Raw genomic sequence first — 21,301 nt, 5'->3', positions numbered from 1 at the left:
ATCGAAAAATCTTTCAAATTAAATTAGCAAACTCATAACTATAATATAACAATAAAGAAATCGTAATGTTAAATATGTGAATGCGGTGATAAAGTGTTTTTTTTTTCATTGTTTATTATTATGATGATTATTTTATTAATGAAATTATTATAAATATATTTTTTTGTTAATATTATTGTAATTAATTGTTTGAGAGTAGCAGTATAAAAGAAAATTATTATTATAATAAACAAAAATCCAAGATGCAATTCATACATTATACAATACACAACACACACACGTCTATATAGAAATGCAAATAAACAAAAATGTCATTTTATATTATAGTTAATTATTATTATATATGAAAGAATAAATAAAAGAAAAAAAAATGAAAATTTATTGTGTATTGTGTAAGACTGGTTCGCTAAAATCCATTCTCAAGATGAAAGCAATGTTTCAAGAAAAACCCTTTCCATAGACAATCCCCACGTGCGTAAAAGGGAAAGACCTAAACACAGTTGGGCTGGCCAAATACGACAACGAAAATAGCGATTTGGTCTAACGCAACAAGAGAAGAACGAAATTGCAAATGGACATTCGCGGCTGTGCAAGATGATTATTCCTGCATTCGTTTCAATGTAACACTCAACAGGAAAACTTACGACAGTGTTCGAAAACGTTACTGCCACATTCATAAATCTATTTTTGACATCAGTACGTCACTTTGCGACCCCTTTATGTACCGAATACCGTACAGTAACAGTAGACTTTCGAAAAACCAAGAAAGTTTTTTCTTGGTTTTTTTGGGTTTTGGAGCCCATTTTCCCCTTGAGGGATTTGTAAATTTCCCTTGTTAAATATAAAAATCCTAAAGACGTTGCAACTTGCATTGAGACACCTCAAGCATACTCCTTATGGTATTTTCTATGTTCCCGAATCTACCTGCTCACCAATCGCTGTAAAACAGATCTCTTATTGCACATTTTCATCAATAACCAAAAAATTTCAAAAAAGTCTCATGAAATAAAATCGTTGTCTCTAACATTTCTGCAGCAGTAAGTGAAGGCAAGAGGCAGGGGAACATAGAAAATACCATAAGGAGTATGCTTGAGGTGACTCAATACAAGTTGCAACGTCTTTAGGATTTTTATATTTAACAAGGAAAATTTACAAACCCCTCAAGGGGAAAATGGGCTCCAAAACCCAAAAAACCAAGAAAAAATTTTCTTGGTTTTTCGAAAGTCTACTGTTACTAATCGGTAATTCGGTACATAAAGGGGTCGCAAAGTGACGTATTGATGTCAAAAATAGATTTATGAATGTCGCAGTAACGTTTTTGAACACTACATCTCATTGTGGCTCATCTGCAAAGAGTGGTTAATTTCGAGCCCTCTTATAACTATCTTTCTTAAACAAACAAGTACCCACTTGGTTGATGTGAAAATTGAAAGTCCGAGCCTAATGTGAGCTTGGCTACACATAGTGTGCATGAAATATCCATTCATCATATGTAACGTACATCGATTATTTTTCTTCGCCGTTGGTTGTAGATACTAGATGACTATAGCACTTCCAAAAACAAGATAATTATTTTTCATGGATCAATTCTCATTCACATTATTACAATTTTATGCAAATTTCTGTGCTGATGTAACCTCACAGCCAAAATCTAAAACGACATTACAATTTATAAAATTTCACGGTACATTAATACAGTAAAATATCCTTTGCTTGTTCAGTAGATGTTTTTTGTGATGATGCTATACCGAAAACGATGAAATCCATTCTTCTTGAGTACCACATCAAATTGACTTTTTTACATTCAATTTTTGTCTGTGCTACTCTAACAGAATTTTCGAACCGAATACAATCTATCATATTCCAGAGATGTATCTCGTTCAATTCACAAAAAGCAACCCCTCCCCGGAGTGTATTACAGAAAATTGTTGAAAATAAATAAAAAATTTTGTTCCTAATTGCTGAGCAATTCATAAATCATTGAAGATTGATATCACACACACTTAAATATGGCAATGGTTTCCTGTATATACACTGTTCTTTCTCCACCACTCCATATTATAGCAGTAACGGTGGTTAAATAGTCGCTCCAAGCAACTTATTGCATAATATTTTATGTACATATTGTGGCGGAAATAACATTAAATTACTACACAACGATGGTATCCACTCGTAGCATCAGTTATATTTTGCAGAGTTGTCATCGTCCTTGTGCTGTTTGTATATTGTCGTGTATAAATAATCGTCAAGACAGTAATTTTCGAATGAAAATTACATATCATCCACTGGTATAAATGTACAACCATAAGAGTATTGCCATAAGAAAAAGCCAACACAATCGTCCATTTGGGGTTGTTTTCTAACAGGGGCGTGGTTGTTCCAGATTGACCCTAAATTGCGCTACGTTACCAAGCATTTTAATATATAACAACAAAACTAAACGTTCTTGGTTCTCACACTACTCGGGTAGGAATGGTTCAAATAGGGAATGAGAAATGATGAAATAAATTACTTGCCATGATATGGAAGCGATGATTTCGAAAAATTTCGATTTTCGGTGTTTTTTTTTCTGCTGTGCACATTTGGTTGGTGTGGTCGGGATCAGTTTGATTAAAGTTGTGTTTTGATTTTTTTATTATTTTTGGGTGGTTGTTGGGAAAAAAAATTTATGACTGAAAGGACAGTTTTTTCTCGTGTTAAAAAAGGACAATTTTCTTTTTTATTGTTTCGGGGTTTTGCTGACGATATGAAATTTGTTGATTTTATTTTTCTGGTTTGAGGAATCATTTTCAGTCAGAATGTAATTTCAAATGTGGTGCTGGGGAGATTTGTTTGTATTTTCCGTGAGGACTTCTAACATACTTTCCGAAGATTGATTAGGAGTTCGATGGAAGACAAAAGATGAACGTGTTAACTCAATAAATGTGCGAAAAGCTTTAAACATTCTAACCGTTTTGGCATAAAGAACACTAAAATTCACAGAAAATTATTCGGAATGTTGATTTTTTGCTATTTGACCCCGAGAAGCAAATATTCATAGAAAATTCATTGTCAGTCAAAAGAAAATCATCCGATGTTTTGAAAAAAAAAATCCTCAAGAAAATCCGCTTAATCATAGAAAATCCTTTAAAAGGCTAAAAAAGAAGAAAATGATTTTCATCAGTAAAATCAGTAGAATCAGTAAAAAATCACCTGAAAATCCTTGGAAAACTATAGGAAGATCGGTGAAAATGCTCAGAGATTGTGTTTTTGAAAATACTTTGTGAACCAATAAATTCTGAACAATAAAGACTGCACACAATTATGGCAGTAGCAGTAAAAAATCGATCTTTTCAAAATTCAAAATTCAAAATTCTAAACAATAGTTTTTACCATTTTGATCTAGAATTTCAGACACACACAATCTATTACTTCATTATTTTTAACATTTAATTTTCAACATAAGACCGCAGTATAGTAATTTGGCACAGTATACAAATCTGATCTTTAGATCTTTAAACCACGTAAAAAGGGAACTCTCACATCAATTTAGGAAGGTTAGCACAGATTTTGTTACTTTCAAAAAAAAAAAATGCTTCGAAAATGTTTGTGTTTATGAGGTTCCTATATTCCAAGTATTTATTGACTGTGGGACTGTGACCTCACGAATGTCTTTAGAAAAAGACACATACTTTAGCGTCGTATTACAAAATTTTCAAATTATGCAACTCGTGCAAATTTTAAGAAAATACCTTACCAGAAAATTCATATTTTAGTCGTATATTGTCGTTAGCGGCGGCATTACTTAGTACATAAACGAACAAAAAGTTTGTTTAACAAATTGAATTTGGTTTTTATGAATTAAAATTCAATCATTCGGTTGCATATAAATCGCAAGGAATCAATAAAGACTGATACTCTATTCGTGACGATATGACAAGCTGGTTATCAGAATCATATTATGCATACAAAATCATGTCTGTATTCCTTTTTATAAGCCGCCGGAAAGAAATGTTAATAATTGATTTCACCTGTCAAATTTGTTATCGATAACGACGACAAAAATAATGACACTCTCTGGGTAATATGGACCTCTATACAGCAAAAAATTATGTTTAAAAAAATTGAAGTAGAAGATTTGAAATCAACAGTTTATAAATACTTTAATAGATGGAAGTCATCGACCCGATAATAATACTGGTTGAATTAAGTAAGATGTTGAGCGCTTTTCGTTTGTTACATCTGCAATTTTACTCCCTATTTTCTTTATCAAATTCATGGCAAGTTTTCCGAAAATTCCAGAAGTTTCTGAGGCGACCGGCACGAAAACAAATTGATTTGATAGTTCGGAATAGTGATTGATTTTGTCAACTTCTGCTTTTTTGGCTGCATGTCCTGCATGTTTCGATGTTGATACTAGTCATATATATAATTGCCGTCTGTAACATGTTAAGTCTACAGTTACAAAAGAAAAACATTTACGATGTTATTTAGTCACATCTAATACGTCACGTTAATATATTAATATTAATATGCTGAAAGAGCCAACAGAAAATAGCATCGCGGACCTAGCGTGTGGTGTTGAATACTATTTAGTTACTATTATGCTTTTAATGCACTGAAAGACAAATCTGTACACAACACACACAAACCTATTTCTACTGAGCCAGTCACTGGCTGCCAGTGAATCTACTTTTTGCGATTCTTGAGTGATTTACCCCTTACACACAAGGTGTGCATGTATGTGACATACTTGATTATCAAACATGATTTTGATAAGGATTCCGTCGCGGGTCACGTATTATTAGAGCAGACATTTAATGCTTTCAGATATATTGTACACTTTGTGTCTAATGATAACTCACGTTTTCTTGGAGATATCACACGTGTCAAGTCAATCTTGCCGGTAACATGTTAAAAATGTTATCAGTCGTGAGTTTCACATGGTTCCTTACCGTATTTCTTGAAACACTTGAATACGGATTTTAATAAATTAGAGTCTTATCAACTGGTATAAAAAGCGGTTGGTTTATCAAAACATCTTCAGTTGGAAAGTGTGGTAGAATCGACTTGAGTCTCTTTCTGTGAAGATGTTAAAAATAATTTTAATTTTTTCGATGGCTTGGGCCGTTGCGAAAGGCAATGTGTCAACGCATAATCCCTTCTACTGCTTTGCAACCGATCCGATTCGGCCCCAAAACCAGATGTTTGCGACAAAAGTTGCCTATGAAGCGGTGCGTGGCAGAGGTTTCATCAATCCTGCCATATCAAGTAAGTCTTTCATTTGTAAATATAGCCCGAAGACTAAAATTAATAAAACGTGTTCAGCATGCACTCCGAGCAAATTGTTCATATATGGTAGACACGGCTCACGTTTGCCATCATCAAGTGATACTCTGAGAATGATAAATATTCACGAAAGTTTGAAAGCCCGAGTAATAGAAAATTACGAAGCTGGACGCACCCAGCTATGTCAACAAGATATGGAAAATATTCGAAATTGGACAATAAACCCGAATATAACAGTCGGCAGAAATTCAGAGCTGGTGGAGACTGGATGGAATGAATGGAGAGGAATTGGTCAACGGTTTCGAGATGCCTTTCCAACAATTTTATCTTCCCCTTACAACCAATCTTTGTTTCTCTTCCGTGCTACCGATCGTCAAAGAACTGTGGCCAGCTTGCAAGGATTGGCAGATGGAGTGTTTGGTGAGTGGCAGAATGTTCAATTTGAGCCAATACCAGATCCTGACTTACTATTACGGGTGGGACAATTCTCTTTTGTTGTAAATTTGGAAAAACTTAATTGAACGAATTTTAGCCCAATGATGATTGCCCATTGTACGATGCTATTAGAAATAATTTGATTGAAATGGATGCATTTGAGACTGGTCCCGAATATGCCGAAATGTTGGAACAAGTAAACCGAAAGTTGGGATTCTTCGGTGCTAATCAGCTGAGCAGTCGTAATGTACGAACTGTGTGGGACTTCTGCAAATTCGAACAAGGATGGGATCCAGTAACTCCATCACCATGGTGTGCCGCATTTTCAATAGCAAACCATGCAGTTATGGATTACTTGGAAGATCTTGAATACTACTACGGAATGGGATATGGTGGTGATGTGCCGCTATTCGCTAATATGAATTGTCACATTACGCAAGAAATGTTACAATTTTTGCAATCATCCGATCCGCTCGATCGTGTCGCCCGATTTTACAACTCTCATTCCAGACCTTTACAATTGTTTTTAGTCACCCTTGGTCTGTTTGATGGAGACTCTTCCTTAACTCGTCACAATTTCGCACAGCAAACATTCCGCCAGTGGAGATCCAGCTATATTGCTCCGATGGCCTCTAACTTGTCTATCGTTCGGTTTGAGTAAGTTAATCTTGTTTTTGTATGAGGTGGCGTGGCCATTAACAATAGAATAATTTGTGATTTTTAGCTGTGAAAACGGGGACGATGATCTGTTGGTCTTGTATAACGAGAAACCACTAAATATTCCTGGATGTGGGACTAACGGTCTGTGCAAACAGTCTATTTTTATCGACCGCTACCGAAGATTCCTTTCGGCAAACTGCTCACAAATGTTCTGCAGTCGTGATCTTTAGAATACCTACAGTTTTTAACATTCAAAAGTATCGACATATTATACATTTCTTATTTTGCTTACTTCTCTCATTTCTCCATATACTCGTTATGGAGAAATGAGAGAAGTTGGAGAAATAAGAAATGTATAATATGTCGATACTTTTTAATGTTAAAAACTGTACTAGAATAAATAGTTGAATATTTTACATTGAAGCTAATTCTTCATTATCACGATATTAGTAAAGCGCTAAATTTTCACAACAAGTTTTTCTTCTGATTAGGAAATGATGGTTTCTGAGAATTTTGAGTGTATCGTGATTCGATAATCAGTATAATACATACGATCATTTGAACTGTTATTATTGCATTCACAGTGTTTATTTAGTGTGATCAAGCTTGCTATTGCGCATTTTTATACCGATTATTCGATCCATTGAGCTTTTTACATAATAGTTGACCCTGCAATTGTGATAAAAACAGTTGAATTACTTGTTTTCAAATCATGAAATACTCAAAATCCTCAGAGTCGATCATTTTAATTTGATTTACAGTTACACTCACGGAATTTCGAAAACCGACACATTTTGTTATAGATAGCAACGATAAAAAACGGCAAGTTCTGACTAATGCTTAGTTTCCTCTTACGAAAAAAGTACTCCGTGTGAGAGACATAATTGATTTTTTTAAATTTTTACTTTGTTTATTTGACAGCTCGCTCTCCCACGGAGTACTTTTTGTTGAGTGGAATGGACACTTAATGTTCTCTTATGCATATAACTGCATAATTTAAAAAATAAAGTTAGAGATTTCGCATAATTCTCTTGAAAAAAGTTGCTTTCGGTGTGTCTTCTAAATAATAGGCCTCGAAAAACCATTATTAAAAATTCGAGGTGTATTTGTGAGCATAGAGAGCATTGCAACATGAGGATGCGTGTTTGGGTAAGGCCAACCGAGCTTTTTGCCCAAGTACATATAGTTTAAAAGTCGTATTTTCGATATGAGACAAAAGTAAAAGTAAAGGATCACTTTGGTTTTTTTAAATTAATTAAGAAAATTATTTTAAGAGGAAAGTCTGACGTCAGACTAGTGCGATCGTTTATATGTAATACATACACTCATACTATGGTAAAACACCTTTAACGTCACTAGTTGTTCGATTATTTACGTACCAACATAAAAAAACGAAAATATTAACAAATACATATTTTGATGTAAACAGCTACTAGTGTAAATGAAAATTATGACGTCGACAATTACAAAAAATTTGAACTGCTGATTTAAAATACTAATTAACGTAATTGAGCGAACAAAATTTGTATTCTTCGGTTTTAGGACCTGAATAATCCGAATAAAATAATTTTGACAACTCGTGCAGGTAGCCTATTACTTTCATCAGGTAAATTCTACCTCTCGGAATTTTTCACAGTGCTTCGAGAGTACTCAAAACACTTAGCTAATGACGCGTGTTGGACATGTTTACAACGACGAATAAGGTCCGAACTATTGTATGTACAACCCACACAGTAATCACAAAATTAATCATTTCGTCATGAAGATTATGGACAATGCAGCAAACCGATTTTTTTCCTTAAATGAAATTCGAAGATTAATTAATCAAGAAATTATGCGACCAGTCTTGAAGGTAGCTTCAACGAACTAAGTTATCGGCATTTTAATGTGAGTTTAACAAAAAAAAACATTGAATTTTGTGGTATCGTTGATCGATTGAATGTTACATAGATTGATGAGTGACAGTAAGAGTGATATTTGATTTTTTTACCAGGCAAAATAATCAAAAGGTTTGATTTATTAATATTTGTTAGAAAAAGATTGTTACATTTAGATCAATTGTTAAGTTAATTTGTTCATAGAGCCTGGTGTGAATGTGAAAGTGAGAAGATATAGAGATATAGTGATTTTTACATCGACTTTAGTCAAGGAAAAATCCCGATACTGAAACCTAAATAATATTCTTACTCATAACTTTTTATTAAGACTAGATTTGATCAAGAATCAATCATTAAGATCGTATTAATTATCGTTAGAATAGCAAGTATATTTTCTAAGTACTCAAACAGTCGATAACCGTTAAATAAAATTTCGTAGCTCTCTCAAATCATTTGCCAGAAAAGTCGAGGAAAAGTCTTTTGCTTAGCAACACTAGAGTGAAAATTTTAAAGCTCATTACTACATCCAGTTCTAGGGACACTTTTTAAAGTCGAAGTGGCGCTGAAGATTGAATGTGTTAGTTTTTGTTCTTCACACCATACCTTAGGATCTCATCTCATTGATATAAATAAAGTGAAGTGAGGAAATTCTTGATGTCTGCCTACAGATCTAAGGTAATCGGGGCCTGGTTGGCAGCACTAAGAAATTTTTAAACAATTATACCTCAATGTTACCCACCAGGTCTTTTTCAAATGACTAGACTGAACAAATTGCAGGAAAATAGAATCAATAAGAGAAAGAAATTCCACCTGAGCTATTTATCTGTTATCGATAACCAAAATATTAAATGACAAACTCCAGCTAATGTACTCTCATATAGCCAAATTGCATGTCAAAAATGAAGTAGTAGATTTTGCATCTTTTAAATTTTGTTAGATATCAATCTCTTCAAACTTGTTAGATCAATAGAAGTAAGAGAAGTTTTTCTAATAGAAATACATTCCGAATTTCGTGAGGCGCCATAACTCGTAAATCGTCTCGATATATTGTTCTTATACTGTAAAGATCAGTGCCGTAGCACTGCATAGCAGGGTTTCTCGTGGTGGGCATCGGTGCGGTAATACAGACGGAAAAATATGTTTAGTTGGTGAAAATACAAAAACCGGTTTTTTGCAACTCTCAGGATGATTAATGCCCATCTTTCCGTTAGCAGCTATCGTCCTTGTAAAGATTGTAACTCGTCAAAAGATTTTTTTTGCATTTCATCTGATGTAAGGGTCTGGGCCATTTTCTCAACATAAATTTAATTTGATCTTCCATACCTGGATGGTGGTAACTGGACAAAAGACGAAAAATAGGGTTTCGTTGTTCGGATTTAATTCTCGTAAGGTGGCGAGAACGGGGTAGGGTAATCTCGCACACCACAGAAATTCATGGTGTGCGAGATTCACCTTTAACTGGTGAATCTCGCACAGTCATGACTTTTCGTTACATGTCGTAAAAGGACGCATACTATGATCGCGTGTGCGAGATTCCCCGACACCGGCGAGAACACGGGCGTGTATGGGTTCGTTGGAACTTCAAAAAAAAACTACTTAATATGGGCATGGCTGTAAAGCTGAAGTCCTCTACATTCATAATAAATAATAATTTAATCAAATAATTGCATTAGGGAGATCACAGCCCTCGTCAAAGTTCACCGAGGTTCCATTGATTTTGAGAAATTTTCCGGAGATCATATTTTCGGCCGTTTATCAACAAATTTTTTGAAGTTAATACTTGCCCCGGTAGTGCTCGACCTTAGCTTTCCAACGAACCCATGTACGCCCGTGTGCTCGCCACCTTACGCAAATGAAATTCGGACTACGAAACTACATTTTTCGATTATTGGCCGCTTACCACCAGCCAGGTATGGAAGATCAAAAATATCTCAGACTGGTTTTGGGGCCTAGACACCAGGGCCTAACACTAACTAGGCATTTACAGAAAAGTACCGAAAAAAACGTCAATTTCGGTCAGTCGAAATTCAAAAGAATCCATCCCTCTTCGCTTTTTACATGTCCGACGAACGATGACTGATCTAAATGGAAAACTTAACAAAAAAAACCTATTTTTTAAAGAACTGTTACACGTAAATATTCTTCTTTCACTGAGAACTTCATATAACAGCGAAATTTACCTTTTTGACATTTTTCCCAACACAAGTTGATAACCAGATGTCTGGATCTACCTCCACATCAAGTGTTTTGACTCATCAAAAGAGTGTAAATAATTTTTCACAGGTAATATCTACCTGCACCATCTAATTTTTTCTCTGTGTGTTGAAAGTCTACTTAAAGCATTTAGATAATGACGCTAGTTGCTGACGTCTTTTACAACGACGAATAAGGTCCGAACTATATTATACGAAACCCACACTTTAATCAAAAACTTGAGCATTTCGTCATAAAGATTATGGACATTGCAATGTTTTTTTTTTATGAAACTGAAGATAAGTTTATTATTAATCCAAAAATTATGCGACCAGTATCACAGTATTGACGGTAGCTTCATCGAAGTGAGATATCGGCATTTTATTGTGAGTGGGAAAACATATTGAGCTTCGTTTTTACGTTAGACAAATGATTGAATCGAAATACGTTGTTGTTCGCATTTCTTTTTACCTTAATCAAAGAATTTGTTTATGTAAAATCAATTTGTTTCTCCGGGCTCTCAATATTGAACAATATATCGATCATTCGGAACTATTAAAGATGTGCCTTTGCAAAGTAAATTGAATCTTATTTTGGATAGAAAAGTATTCCCTTTGCTACATAAAGTGCAGTATCTATTTTTCAACTCCACTGCTCAACAGCAATAACTTTAAACTAGTAATGTGAATAAATAGTTGTTGTAACGGAAATTTCAAAATATAATTTTAGTGAGTTAATATTTACTATAGCTTTTAAAACATTCACGAAACAACTCAAGAACCCAACTTTTCAAAATCTGGTAATTATTAGCTTAATGAGTAAGTACTATTCTTTCACACGTCTGCTATTTATCAGCAACTACTACGTGCCGGTACTTATTCTTATCAGCTTAGTGCAGTCCCAATTGATTTTAGTTTTAAAAAATTTCACAACTTGTTTAACCTGTTACCTATCCTATCATATCGATGATAAACACAATTCTCTCGGTATGAACGGTGAGTCGTTTGGTTCCCCATTGACATTTAGTGGATTTTTACGGAACTTTAAGTAACCGATTTCACCGATCATTACTGGTTAACACTGGATCAGTTAAGAAATTTTCAATTCGTGTTAATGTAGGTAAAGCAACAGTGAAACAATATTTCAACTAAATGCACGATCGTATCGATTCGTTTGTTTCTAATTTACATAATTGCTTAGGATAAAATTCTTAGATTTTAATAAAATACATTTCTTTATTATTACAGTCACACAGACAAGCCGCAAAAAAGAGCTACGTGAAATATTATAAATTTCTTCCAAAATGTCAACACGTTCCATGTGCATCGTGGTTTTTTCCACCCTTCTGGTACTTGTATCATCTTTTCCATCAGTACCATCAGCAGATAATGAAAGCGTACCTTCGTCAACACTGCCAGCAACATCGACGCCATTCCAGTTACTAACAGAAAGCGATATCGTCACTGGTATGAGTTCTAATTCGAACGAAACAAATTTTAACACTTCCGCTGAATTTGATATATCGGACGGTACCCAATGTGTGGACGGCATAATACTCAGCGTATGGCATCCGCAATACGGTTTGACTCTCTCCGACCGCATCGGAAGAGGATTGGTGTACTTTATAGCATTGTGTTATCTCTTCGTCGGCGTGGCCATCGTATCTGATCGATTTATGGCATCGATTGAGGTGATCACTTCCAACGAAAAGCAAGTAAAAGTTCGTAAGCCGAACGGTGAAGTGCAAGTGGTAAACGTTCGTGTGTGGAATGAAACGGTTGCTAATTTAACATTGATGGCATTGGGTTCCAGTTCACCGGAAATTCTGTTGTCAATCATTGAGATTATCGGAAAGAATTTCAAAGCTGGTGAACTAGGACCGGGTACAATAGTTGGATCGGCCGCATACAATCTGTTTATCATCATTGCTGTTTGCGTATCGGTCATACCAAATGGAGAAACTCGAAAGATAAAGCATCTAAGGGTATTTTTCGTAACAGCCACTTGGTCATTGTTTGCATACATTTGGATGTACTTGATTCTTTCGTACTTCTCGCCGGGGCAGGTCGAGGTGTGGGAGGCATTTCTTACATTTATCTTCTTTCCGGTATGTGTATTAACTGCTTATATTGCCGAACGCCGACTCCTCGTATACAAATACCTTTCTAAAGAGTATCGAATGAACAAGAGAGGTATCCTCGTGAAATCGGAAACTGCTGAACAGCCTACAATGAACGGTTACGATAAAGTAGAAACTTCCGATAATAGCACCGAACTGTATTACACTGATAAGAATTTCAAGGACGCTCGCCAAGAGTACCTGTCGATGCTACAGACGGTCAGGAAAGAATTTCCGCATAGTAATCTCGAACATTGGGAAATCGTTACACAGGAACGACTGATGAGCAGCGGACCGAAATCGCGTGCATTTTATCGAGTCCAAGCGACACGAAAATTCACCGGAAGCGGTGATATTTTCCGAAGGATTGCCGATCAGGCTGAAAATGACTTAACCGAAGTAAAGGCAGAATTACAAAAACTTATTGTCGATGACACTTGTTACGTATTTTTCGAACCTGGACATTATGCGATTATGGAAAATTGCGAAAGCTTTCAAATTCGTGTAGTTCGACGTGGCAATTTATCCGACACGACCACGGTAACTTATGAAACAGAAGACGGATCAGCAGAAGCGGGCGCTGATTATGTTAAGACTCAAGGAACACTAGTCTTTTCACCTGGAGTTACCGAACAACGCTTTACGCTTTCAGTTCTTGATGACGAAATGTATGAAGAGGATAAGCATTTCTACGTGCGTTTGAGCAACGTTTCAGAACCAGCCGTATTATCGACTCCCAAAGTGGCGACAGTCATGATCATTGACGACGATCATGGCGGTTCGTTTGGGTTCACGTCCAAAGAGAACGAGATCGTAGAATCCGTAGGTGTGTATGACATCAAAGTGCAACGTAACTTTGGCGCCAGAGGAAAGGTGATTTTACCATACTGGACAGAAAATGGTACAGCGGCGGCTGGAAAAGACTATGAACCATTGCAGGGACAATTGGAATTTGATGATAATGAAAGCGAGTGAGTGAAGCTTACATTTAATGCTCATTTCCCTGCTTTACAAAATTATTCCCTTAATTATCATAAAATGTTTCTCATGTTTACAAACGTTGGACAAAAAAAAATCGAAAAGGCTTGCTGAAGACTTCGTTTGTACTTTGCTATTTGTATCGACAAATCCCAAGGTGTATAAAACCGGTCGGAAAGTAGGCCAATTTTGTAAAACCTGAGATCATTTTCTACAAATGTTTATTCAATGACCATTCCATACATCACTCTATTTTTGCCAGATTCTTATCTTATCGATGTGGAATGAAAACAAGACAGAAATTTGATTTGATTTTTCACGTGAGCTTACAAACGGATTATCTTCCAAGAGAAATTGATAAAGCGATTGTTTTCGCTGAGTGAATATCGATAAGTTCCGGTCACCCCGGTGACGTCACTTTTCATTTCATTAACAAAGACTCTTGAACACATGTTGACCAATGAATGTAAGGATAGTGTTTGTTGGAAGCACTAGAATATAGGTTCTTTGATATTATTCTAATTTTCTTACACAAATCTATCAGTGACGCACTTCTCCATTTTACTCATTCATTCCATATAGTCCAATGAGGGTATAACAGGTATTGGGTTATACCCAATTGTAAAAACGGAAAATACAAGAATAAGTTGTTGTCATTGCTACCAACATTTGACTGTATAGATTCCCTTGACTACAAAATTATCATGCCCGCACGTTAGTAAGCGGGCGTGACGCAAGTCCACTACCAAAAAATTTGTAACAAAATTTTTTTGATGTCGGTTTTAAACTTGTCTGGTTATTTCTATTTTGTATTTGGGTACAGATAATACCGAAAACCTTAGTATAGACGTGATTGATCGATAGTAAAACTATATTACGATAAAAGTTCAAAATCAAAATTGATTCATTTCTAATTAACCGATTAACCGGACATTTCTAGATTTATCTGTTGAACAACCCAAAAACGTTAGATCGAGCCGCAATCTTTCCCTGCAGAGTGACGTCCACTAAGAGATAAAGCGATAAGCCTGGCGTTTAACTCAAAAATAGAGCAAAAGTGACTAAATTATTGGTGACGCTGTAGACTACATATCAATCTGATGATTATCTGATTGGAAATTGGACGAATTGTCTGTTTTTCTGATAACGATAAAGTTGGACATACGATTCATTCGTTGTAGTTGAACAGATTGTCTACCTATTGTTATCTTTCCTGAATGTAACATGGGCTAGGGCTATCTCCAAGCAAATATCAATTACCGAATTAAGTCCACAAAAGTCTAAAAATTTATTTCTTAGAACATAGCACTGCTTCTAGTATTAACATTGGATTAACGTCAAACTTGGAGGTTTTAGTGATAAAAACCATTGCTTAAGATTGTTTGTATGATACTTATGTATTAACTCATGCAATGTAAACAAGTCGTCTATCGTTACAAAAGAAGCATAGACCTTGCATATTTTCTATCTTCGTGCTGGGAGCAGTGCTATTCTTAGGAGGATCTAAAAATTATTTACCCAAAAATTAATTTGAAATTATTACTCATTACGTGGAACTATTTTTTGCAGGAAGGTGATTCAACTAGTTGTAAGAGACGAAAACCGTTACGAAAAAGATGTTACATTATTCGTTCAACTAGGAGAACCCAGAACAATCGGTAATTTAGACTTTATTTAGATTTATTGTCCTTATTCAGTACGATTTTTTCGTAATGAAACATCTTGGGTGCTAAGTTTGCTTAATAGAATTTGTATGTGGGACACGAATAATATTACCAGTTTTCTATAACATAACCTTCCACAGTTGGTTTAGACCATATGTTGTCGATAATGACGATAAAAATGAATAATAATCAATTCTAACTACCTTTACCTAACATATCGAAACAACAAATGAAGTAAAGATTCGACAACTGATCTAAAGATCTAATGATTTGGTTGCCAAAATTGAGCAGTGTACTTATCATTACGAAGAACATCGACTTCAGCATTTTGTTGAAATTGCTGTGGCGAGTAAATAAATGGATGGGTGCTCTGAAATATTTTTAACATTCCACGATAAAACAGGAAAACTTTATCCTTTTTATCTGCGACTGATTTTTCGGATGGCAGAGAGAAGTAATTGTTTTGGGCTTGTGCCTCATTACCATATTTAAGGACGCCCATTTAGGCGTACAATTCATTTTTATAAAGTTATATCGACGGATTTTCTCGCAATTCGTTTCCCAATCATACCTACTATTATTGAATCTTTGAACATAGGGAAACCAATTTTTCATCGGGGGGACATAAGGCTGAATGCTTTATAATATACATCGCTAATCTTTTGTCTATAATTATGAACAGCTGATGCCATTGAATATGCCGAGGCTAAATCGCCAGAAGATCTGACGGAAACCGATAAATTGGTATTACTTGGCCGCCCAACCTTAGGTGAACATGATAAAGTTTGCATAAGAATTAAAGAGAGCAAAGAATTTAAGGTAGACAGAAAAAAGTTTCTCTAAGACACCCATGTACAAGAATTTAAAAACTTTCAGAGTACTGTAGACAAGTTGGTGCAGAGAGTGAATCACAATATACTCATTGGCAAGTCATCGTACAAGCAACAGTTTATCGATGCGTTGAGTGTCAGATCAGGTTATTGAATTTTGTCCATAACCTTCATAGGTATATTACACTCTAACCTACCTGTTACAGGTGACGACTCAAGCGATGATGATGGAGGTCCGAGTCGCATGGATTACATCATGCATTACATAACAGTGTTCTGGAAATTGATATTTGCCTTTATTCCACCCACAGGTAATTTCAGTTCTAGATCTTTGTATGTAGGTTGTGAACTTGCTTGATTCCTTCCAACTCCACGTTATGGCGATTTTATTTCAGATATGGTGGGTGGATATGTATGCTTTGTTGTGTCTATCATTGGCATTGGTTACATGACAGCAATAATCGGTGACGTTGCTTCACACTTTGGTTGCACTGTAGGCATTAAGGATTCCGTCACAGCCATCATATTTGTGGCAGCTGGAACTAGTCTTCCAGGTAACTAGAAATGTAAGCGAGTATACATTGTAAAATGCATTACATCCAATTTTAGATACATTTGCTAGTAAAATTTCCGCGATCAATGACAAAACTGCGGATAACAGTATTGGCAATGTTACCGGCAGCAACGCGGTCAATGTCTTTCTTGGAATTGGTGTGGCATGGACATTAGCAGCTATTTACCATGCTTATCATGGGGAAGTATTTGTTGTTAATCCTGGAACGTAAGAAAAACTATCTTCTTTCTTCTCAAACACAGAATAAATTTTTCTTTTCTTTATCCAGCTTGGCGTTCACATTGTCTCTCTTCCTAGCAGGAGCTATAATTGCCATTGGTATCCTGTTAGCTCGACGCAGCAAGAAAGTCGGAGGCGAGCTGGGTGGTCCAGCTGGACTCAAATATGCGACGTCGGCTGTATTGTTTGGAATATGGCTTATGTATGTAACTACTAGCACGCTAGAAGCATATGGAATTGTCGAAGGATTTTAAAAATTGGTGACGATTTCGTTTTAAGAAATTTGTAAGTATTTAAACTCAGAGACAATAAATTATTTCAGTTACTTGGTTAGTTGGAAGTTTACTTTATTGAGTCCCATTCCATTGTTGAACCTTTGAAACGCATCTAATATTTGTTTGTCATCGTCTTGAAAGAATTTCTTCGTTATTGTCATCTACAGGATCAACTTCTCGAAAATTTAAAATCTATTTTTTTGATTTGAACTTACCATGATTCCAACCATTATCAACGAACCATTTTAAAGTATCAGCAGTTATAATTATCGGATCTATTACTTCTTTCGATCTAAAATTTTCCATCACAAAACTTGCTACATGCGGCAACACCAGTGAAAGCTCGGGTCGTTTATTTTGATCGTTATTGTCGATGGTTCATAGTTTTGACAATTGTTTCAAGTGAGCCCAAACGCTTTGTACATACAGGCTAATGAAACGTTCCAATTTGTCCTACTGATTTGAACGCAACTTTTTGGTTAATTTGTGCATCTTGCTTACATGTGATTCAGGACTCGCTATGCAAAAATCATTGTAAAGGTGCTAGTCTACAGGAGCCCTAACAAAAAATTCGGGATTTGTAGAAGATTATATCAAAAAGGATTTCATTAATTAAAGGAGTTTCTGCTCGGATGGAATACTTTTTTGTGGAAGAAATGTTGGAAATAACTATTAGTGCGATTATTGACCTCGTGCACAGCTCAGATCAACACACTCGAGCAACCTTGTCTACATTATTTGTTCCATAGAAGTTGGATTTCGATATGTAAATGGCTCACATTTCTGTAACTGTTTTGTGTGTTTTCACAATTCAATTTTTAATAGAAATAGAACAACGAGACGATAAATAGTTATTAAGAATTTCTCCAAATCTTTTACAAATGAACTTACCGGTATTTTTTTTGGCATATCTTTTCAAAAAAAATTTTTGTTTCCAAAAAATATTTTTGTTTTCAAAAAAAGTTTTGTAAGTATATAAAGAATTTTGGTTTTCAAAAAAAAAGTTTTGTTTTAGTATATAAGGAGTTTGGTTGAAGAAAAAGTAACAAAACTAAAGTTTTGCTTTTTCTACATATGAGAAAATATGGTAATAATTGATTGCAAAGAGAAATAATTTAGAAAGGCATCGAATTAAAGTGATACACTGAAAAATGATTTTGTTATCCTAAAAAAAGGTTTTCGATGTTTTGAAAAAAGATTTTTGATATCCTGTCAGCATGATACACTAAAAAATAATAAATTTTGATATCTTAAATAAATAATAAAGATGTCAAATCTTTAAAAATTTGATCTCTCGAAATTGATATCCCCAAAAATGATTATGATTCACCGAAATTTGAAATTGATACCCAAAAAAGGAATTCTGATATCCAAAAAAAAAGGAATTGATGACCCGAAAAAATAATTCTGATATCACCAAAAGCAAATTTTGATATACCAAAAAAAGAAAGTTATTTCATAGAAAAGGAAATTTTATTTCCAATAAATAGAAATTGATAACTCAGAAAAATGAATTTTCTCGAGATTTCTTATAAACGGAGATAAATAATTAACAAAGCGAGATAATTTTATTGAAAACGGAGTCATAGTATACCGTCATTCAAAAAGGAAGTCACGCTCATAGGGACGGACCCACTTTTCGAAAAACGTGACGTGTTCTGACATATGCGACGGACCCACATTCTCTGAAATCGGACGTCCTCTCTTTGTTAAATTACTTAAAAGAAGTTAGCATCTCTGATATTTCTTTATGTTCTGATTGAGGGACTCGAGTACTACACGAAACTGTATTTAGTTTCCGGATCCGCTCGGCATACATGACCGCCCAGAACACGAGTCAATTTGAATACAGATTGTTATCGCAACGGATAGAGGGACTAATTCTAAGCTAATTCGTGTTAAAATGGCTTCCCTCTACAACCTGGCCACGTAGCTAATCCAGCTAAAGTCGAAAATTCGCCATTGTTCAATGGTGATATACGTCCAAGACGAAGACAGTTTGATACTCTTTGAATATTGGTAGAGGATTGCATGCTCTATTAAAAGCTGTGAATTGATTTTACAAAAGTCATCTGAATTGTGCACCATTAGAAAAGTTTATTTTCACCATTAGTGAACTAAAAATGTATTGAGTGGAAAGACATAGAATTGAAATCGAAATTTTTCTCAACGTGGACGAAGCATGCAAAGTCATCTAAGTCCTCAAAAATCGATTCTTCTGCGGCAGTTATCGAACCATGACTTTTGTTGTGATTTTTTTGGTTTTAGAATATACTTATGATGTTTAACTTGAATTTACTTTTCCCTTATACGGACTTCCGCTTTGGGGGATGGACCCCAAAATCAGAAAGCGGACATGGTGTGATTTAGGATGGACCCACCTCAAAAAAATCGAAAAAAAACGTGACGTCCTTTTTATACAACGCCTATCTACTTTTCTAAATTTTTTATCTCAGTTTTTAGTTGTTTTTCTCCATTTGAGGCTCCGTTTTTAAATTCTATTTTTCTGAAAGTATTCTCTCAACTTTTTAATTTGTTGATTTGTTTCTTCCATACATTTATTATTTCCATATCTAGCTATAATAGACTGCTAAACTGTATGCTAAAATGATGTATGTCCTAGGATCTAGTAAAACGCCCTTATGTTCCATTTCGTAGAAGGATGTATGTCCTAGAATCGAGCAAAACGCCTTTACGTTACATTTCGTAACGGATCAATCAAGGAGACGAAGCGAGAGAAAAAAAATTAACTCCTAAGTTACCGACACCGTTCCGCTTCGCTCCGGGGCAATGGGCCGGATCGCTCGGCGTGTTAAAACACTTTTTATGTGCAATGAAAATTGGTATTCGTTTCGTAAAAAAATGAATTCTGTGGGGACGAACTAAACTCCTTTACGTTACATTTTGTAAAAGGATAAATCTCCTAGGATCCATCAAAACGCTGGCCGTAAAGGAGCTTAGTTCGTCCCCACAGAATTCATTTTTCATTGCACTTAAAAAGCGTGTTAACACGCCGAGCGATCCGGCCCATTGCCCCGGAGCGAAGCGGAGGGCCGCAATGCGAGCCGGGCGCCGGAACGGTGTCGGTAACTTAGGAGTTAATTTTTGTTTCTCTCGCTTCGTCTAATTTGTTTCACATAAAACTGAATCTACAGAAAAAAAAAAGTTCAAAAATATTACATCTAACCACCGATCCATTGATTTGTTTCAATAACAATAATCATCCACAAACTTATAGTTTTTGCGAAGTCATAGAAAATGATGTATAACACAACAGATAAAGAGAGAGCAATTTTTAAAAGGAAACTCAATCCGTTGCTCTAAAAAAAATTACCATTCATTTATTCACTTTTATCTCAATCTTCTTTTCGTTCTCATTTCAAAATTATTTCTCTTTGCAATCAATTATTATTACCATATTTTCTCATATGTAGAAAAAGCAAAACTTTAGTTTTGTTACTTTTTCTTCAACCAAACTCCTTATATACACAGAGAAAAAAGTCGGATTAAATGTTTAATCTTTGGAAAGATTACGAACATTTTAAATTTTTCTAAAGATTTCATTTCAATCTTTTTTCAAAGATTACAAAATTTAAATCTTTCGATAGATTACATTTCGGATTAAAATGGCTAAAATTGATAGTAGCAGTGAGAAGTGAAGTTAAATGTAGAACATTTTGCCACGAAAATATTTGTTTTTTTCAAAGAACGTTATTATGGTACCTAGAGTTTATGATTAGAATCTAGTAGATGGTAGATGTGTAATTTTTTGTCATATGTTAGCGATTCAAAGTAAAACTACAAACCACAGCACAGAAATGTTTGAGACTTTTTTTTTGCTTTTCTTTAGGAATATTGATTTTTGAGTTGAAAATCGTTGAAAAATTAAATAAATTCTTCCATGCAAATTGGTCCGTTATACTTCTTAATCAATTGTACAATTAAATATGGGACGCAAAATATCGTTTTATTATAATATTTTCCTACTTTTCAATACTTTTGCCAGGCTCAACTTCCTTATCGTTGATTATCCAGATTTATGAAATATAATAATCGTTTATTGAATAATTAAAAAATGAAGAAAAAAAATGTTGCCTTCGATTAGGATTTGAACTCGTTTACTATGATGGTTACCTCAGTCGGTACAAAGGTTTCGTTCAGAAGATTATTTTTTAATCTTTGAAAGATTAAAATCTCCGTAACAACGGT

General features: G+C 34.9%; 2 protein-coding genes across 3 annotated transcripts; both read left to right on the top strand.

Annotated features, from left to right (window-relative positions):
* The first annotated feature begins 4,766 nt into the window (after positions 1 to 4,766).
* LOC119080726 (multiple inositol polyphosphate phosphatase 1-like) lies at positions 4,767 to 6,598 on the top strand. Its single transcript, XM_037189242.1, has 4 exons — positions 4,767 to 5,250; positions 5,308 to 5,744; positions 5,801 to 6,360; positions 6,428 to 6,598. The coding sequence occupies exons 1-4, from the start codon at positions 5,070 to 5,072 to the stop codon at positions 6,591 to 6,593; spliced, it is 1,344 nt and encodes a 447-aa protein (XP_037045137.1). The 5' UTR covers positions 4,767 to 5,069; the 3' UTR covers positions 6,594 to 6,598.
* Positions 6,599 to 8,209: 1,611 nt separating this feature from the next.
* On the top strand, positions 8,210 to 17,150 carry LOC119080675 (sodium/calcium exchanger 1-like). 2 transcript variants are annotated; one of them, XM_037189107.1, is made up of 9 exons: positions 8,210 to 8,372; positions 11,681 to 13,523; positions 15,100 to 15,188; positions 15,877 to 16,013; positions 16,071 to 16,170; positions 16,231 to 16,335; positions 16,420 to 16,578; positions 16,634 to 16,805; positions 16,867 to 17,150. In XM_037189107.1, the coding sequence occupies exons 2-9, from the start codon at positions 11,737 to 11,739 to the stop codon at positions 17,069 to 17,071; spliced, it is 2,754 nt and encodes a 917-aa protein (XP_037045002.1). In that variant the 5' UTR covers positions 8,210 to 8,372; positions 11,681 to 11,736; the 3' UTR covers positions 17,072 to 17,150. The 2 variants fall into 2 exon arrangements, with proteins under 2 accessions (XP_037045002.1, XP_037045001.1); XM_037189106.1 differs by lacking the exon at positions 8,210 to 8,372 and adding an exon at positions 10,762 to 10,819.
* The last annotated feature ends 4,151 nt before the right edge of the window (positions 17,151 to 21,301 follow it).

Source organism: Bradysia coprophila, unplaced genomic scaffold (genome assembly GCF_014529535.1).
Source record: "Bradysia coprophila strain Holo2 unplaced genomic scaffold, BU_Bcop_v1 contig_350, whole genome shotgun sequence".
Lineage (NCBI taxonomy): Eukaryota > Metazoa > Arthropoda > Insecta > Diptera > Sciaridae > Bradysia > Bradysia coprophila.
Note: the sequence above shows the minus strand (reverse complement) of the source record. Positions and strands in the feature narration are given on the sequence as shown.

Bases quoted from the DNA above. Each gene is read 5' to 3' on its own strand.
- LOC119080726 (XM_037189242.1), top strand. From the start codon at position 5,070: ATGTTAAAAATAATTTTAATTTTTTCGATGGCTTGGGCCGTTGCGAAA. The intron at 5,251-5,307 runs GTAAGTCTTTCA...AAACGTGTTCAG, and splicing joins CATCAATCCTGCCATATCAA to CATGCACTCCGAGCAAATTG. The intron at 6,361-6,427 runs GTAAGTTAATCT...TGTGATTTTTAG, and splicing joins TTGTCTATCGTTCGGTTTGA to CTGTGAAAACGGGGACGATG.
- LOC119080675 (XM_037189107.1), top strand. From the start codon at position 11,737: ATGTCAACACGTTCCATGTGCATCGTGGTTTTTTCCACCCTTCTGGTA. The intron at 16,579-16,633 runs GTAACTAGAAAT...ATCCAATTTTAG, and splicing joins AGCTGGAACTAGTCTTCCAG to ATACATTTGCTAGTAAAATT. The intron at 16,806-16,866 runs GTAAGAAAAACT...TTCTTTATCCAG, and splicing joins TTTGTTGTTAATCCTGGAAC to CTTGGCGTTCACATTGTCTC.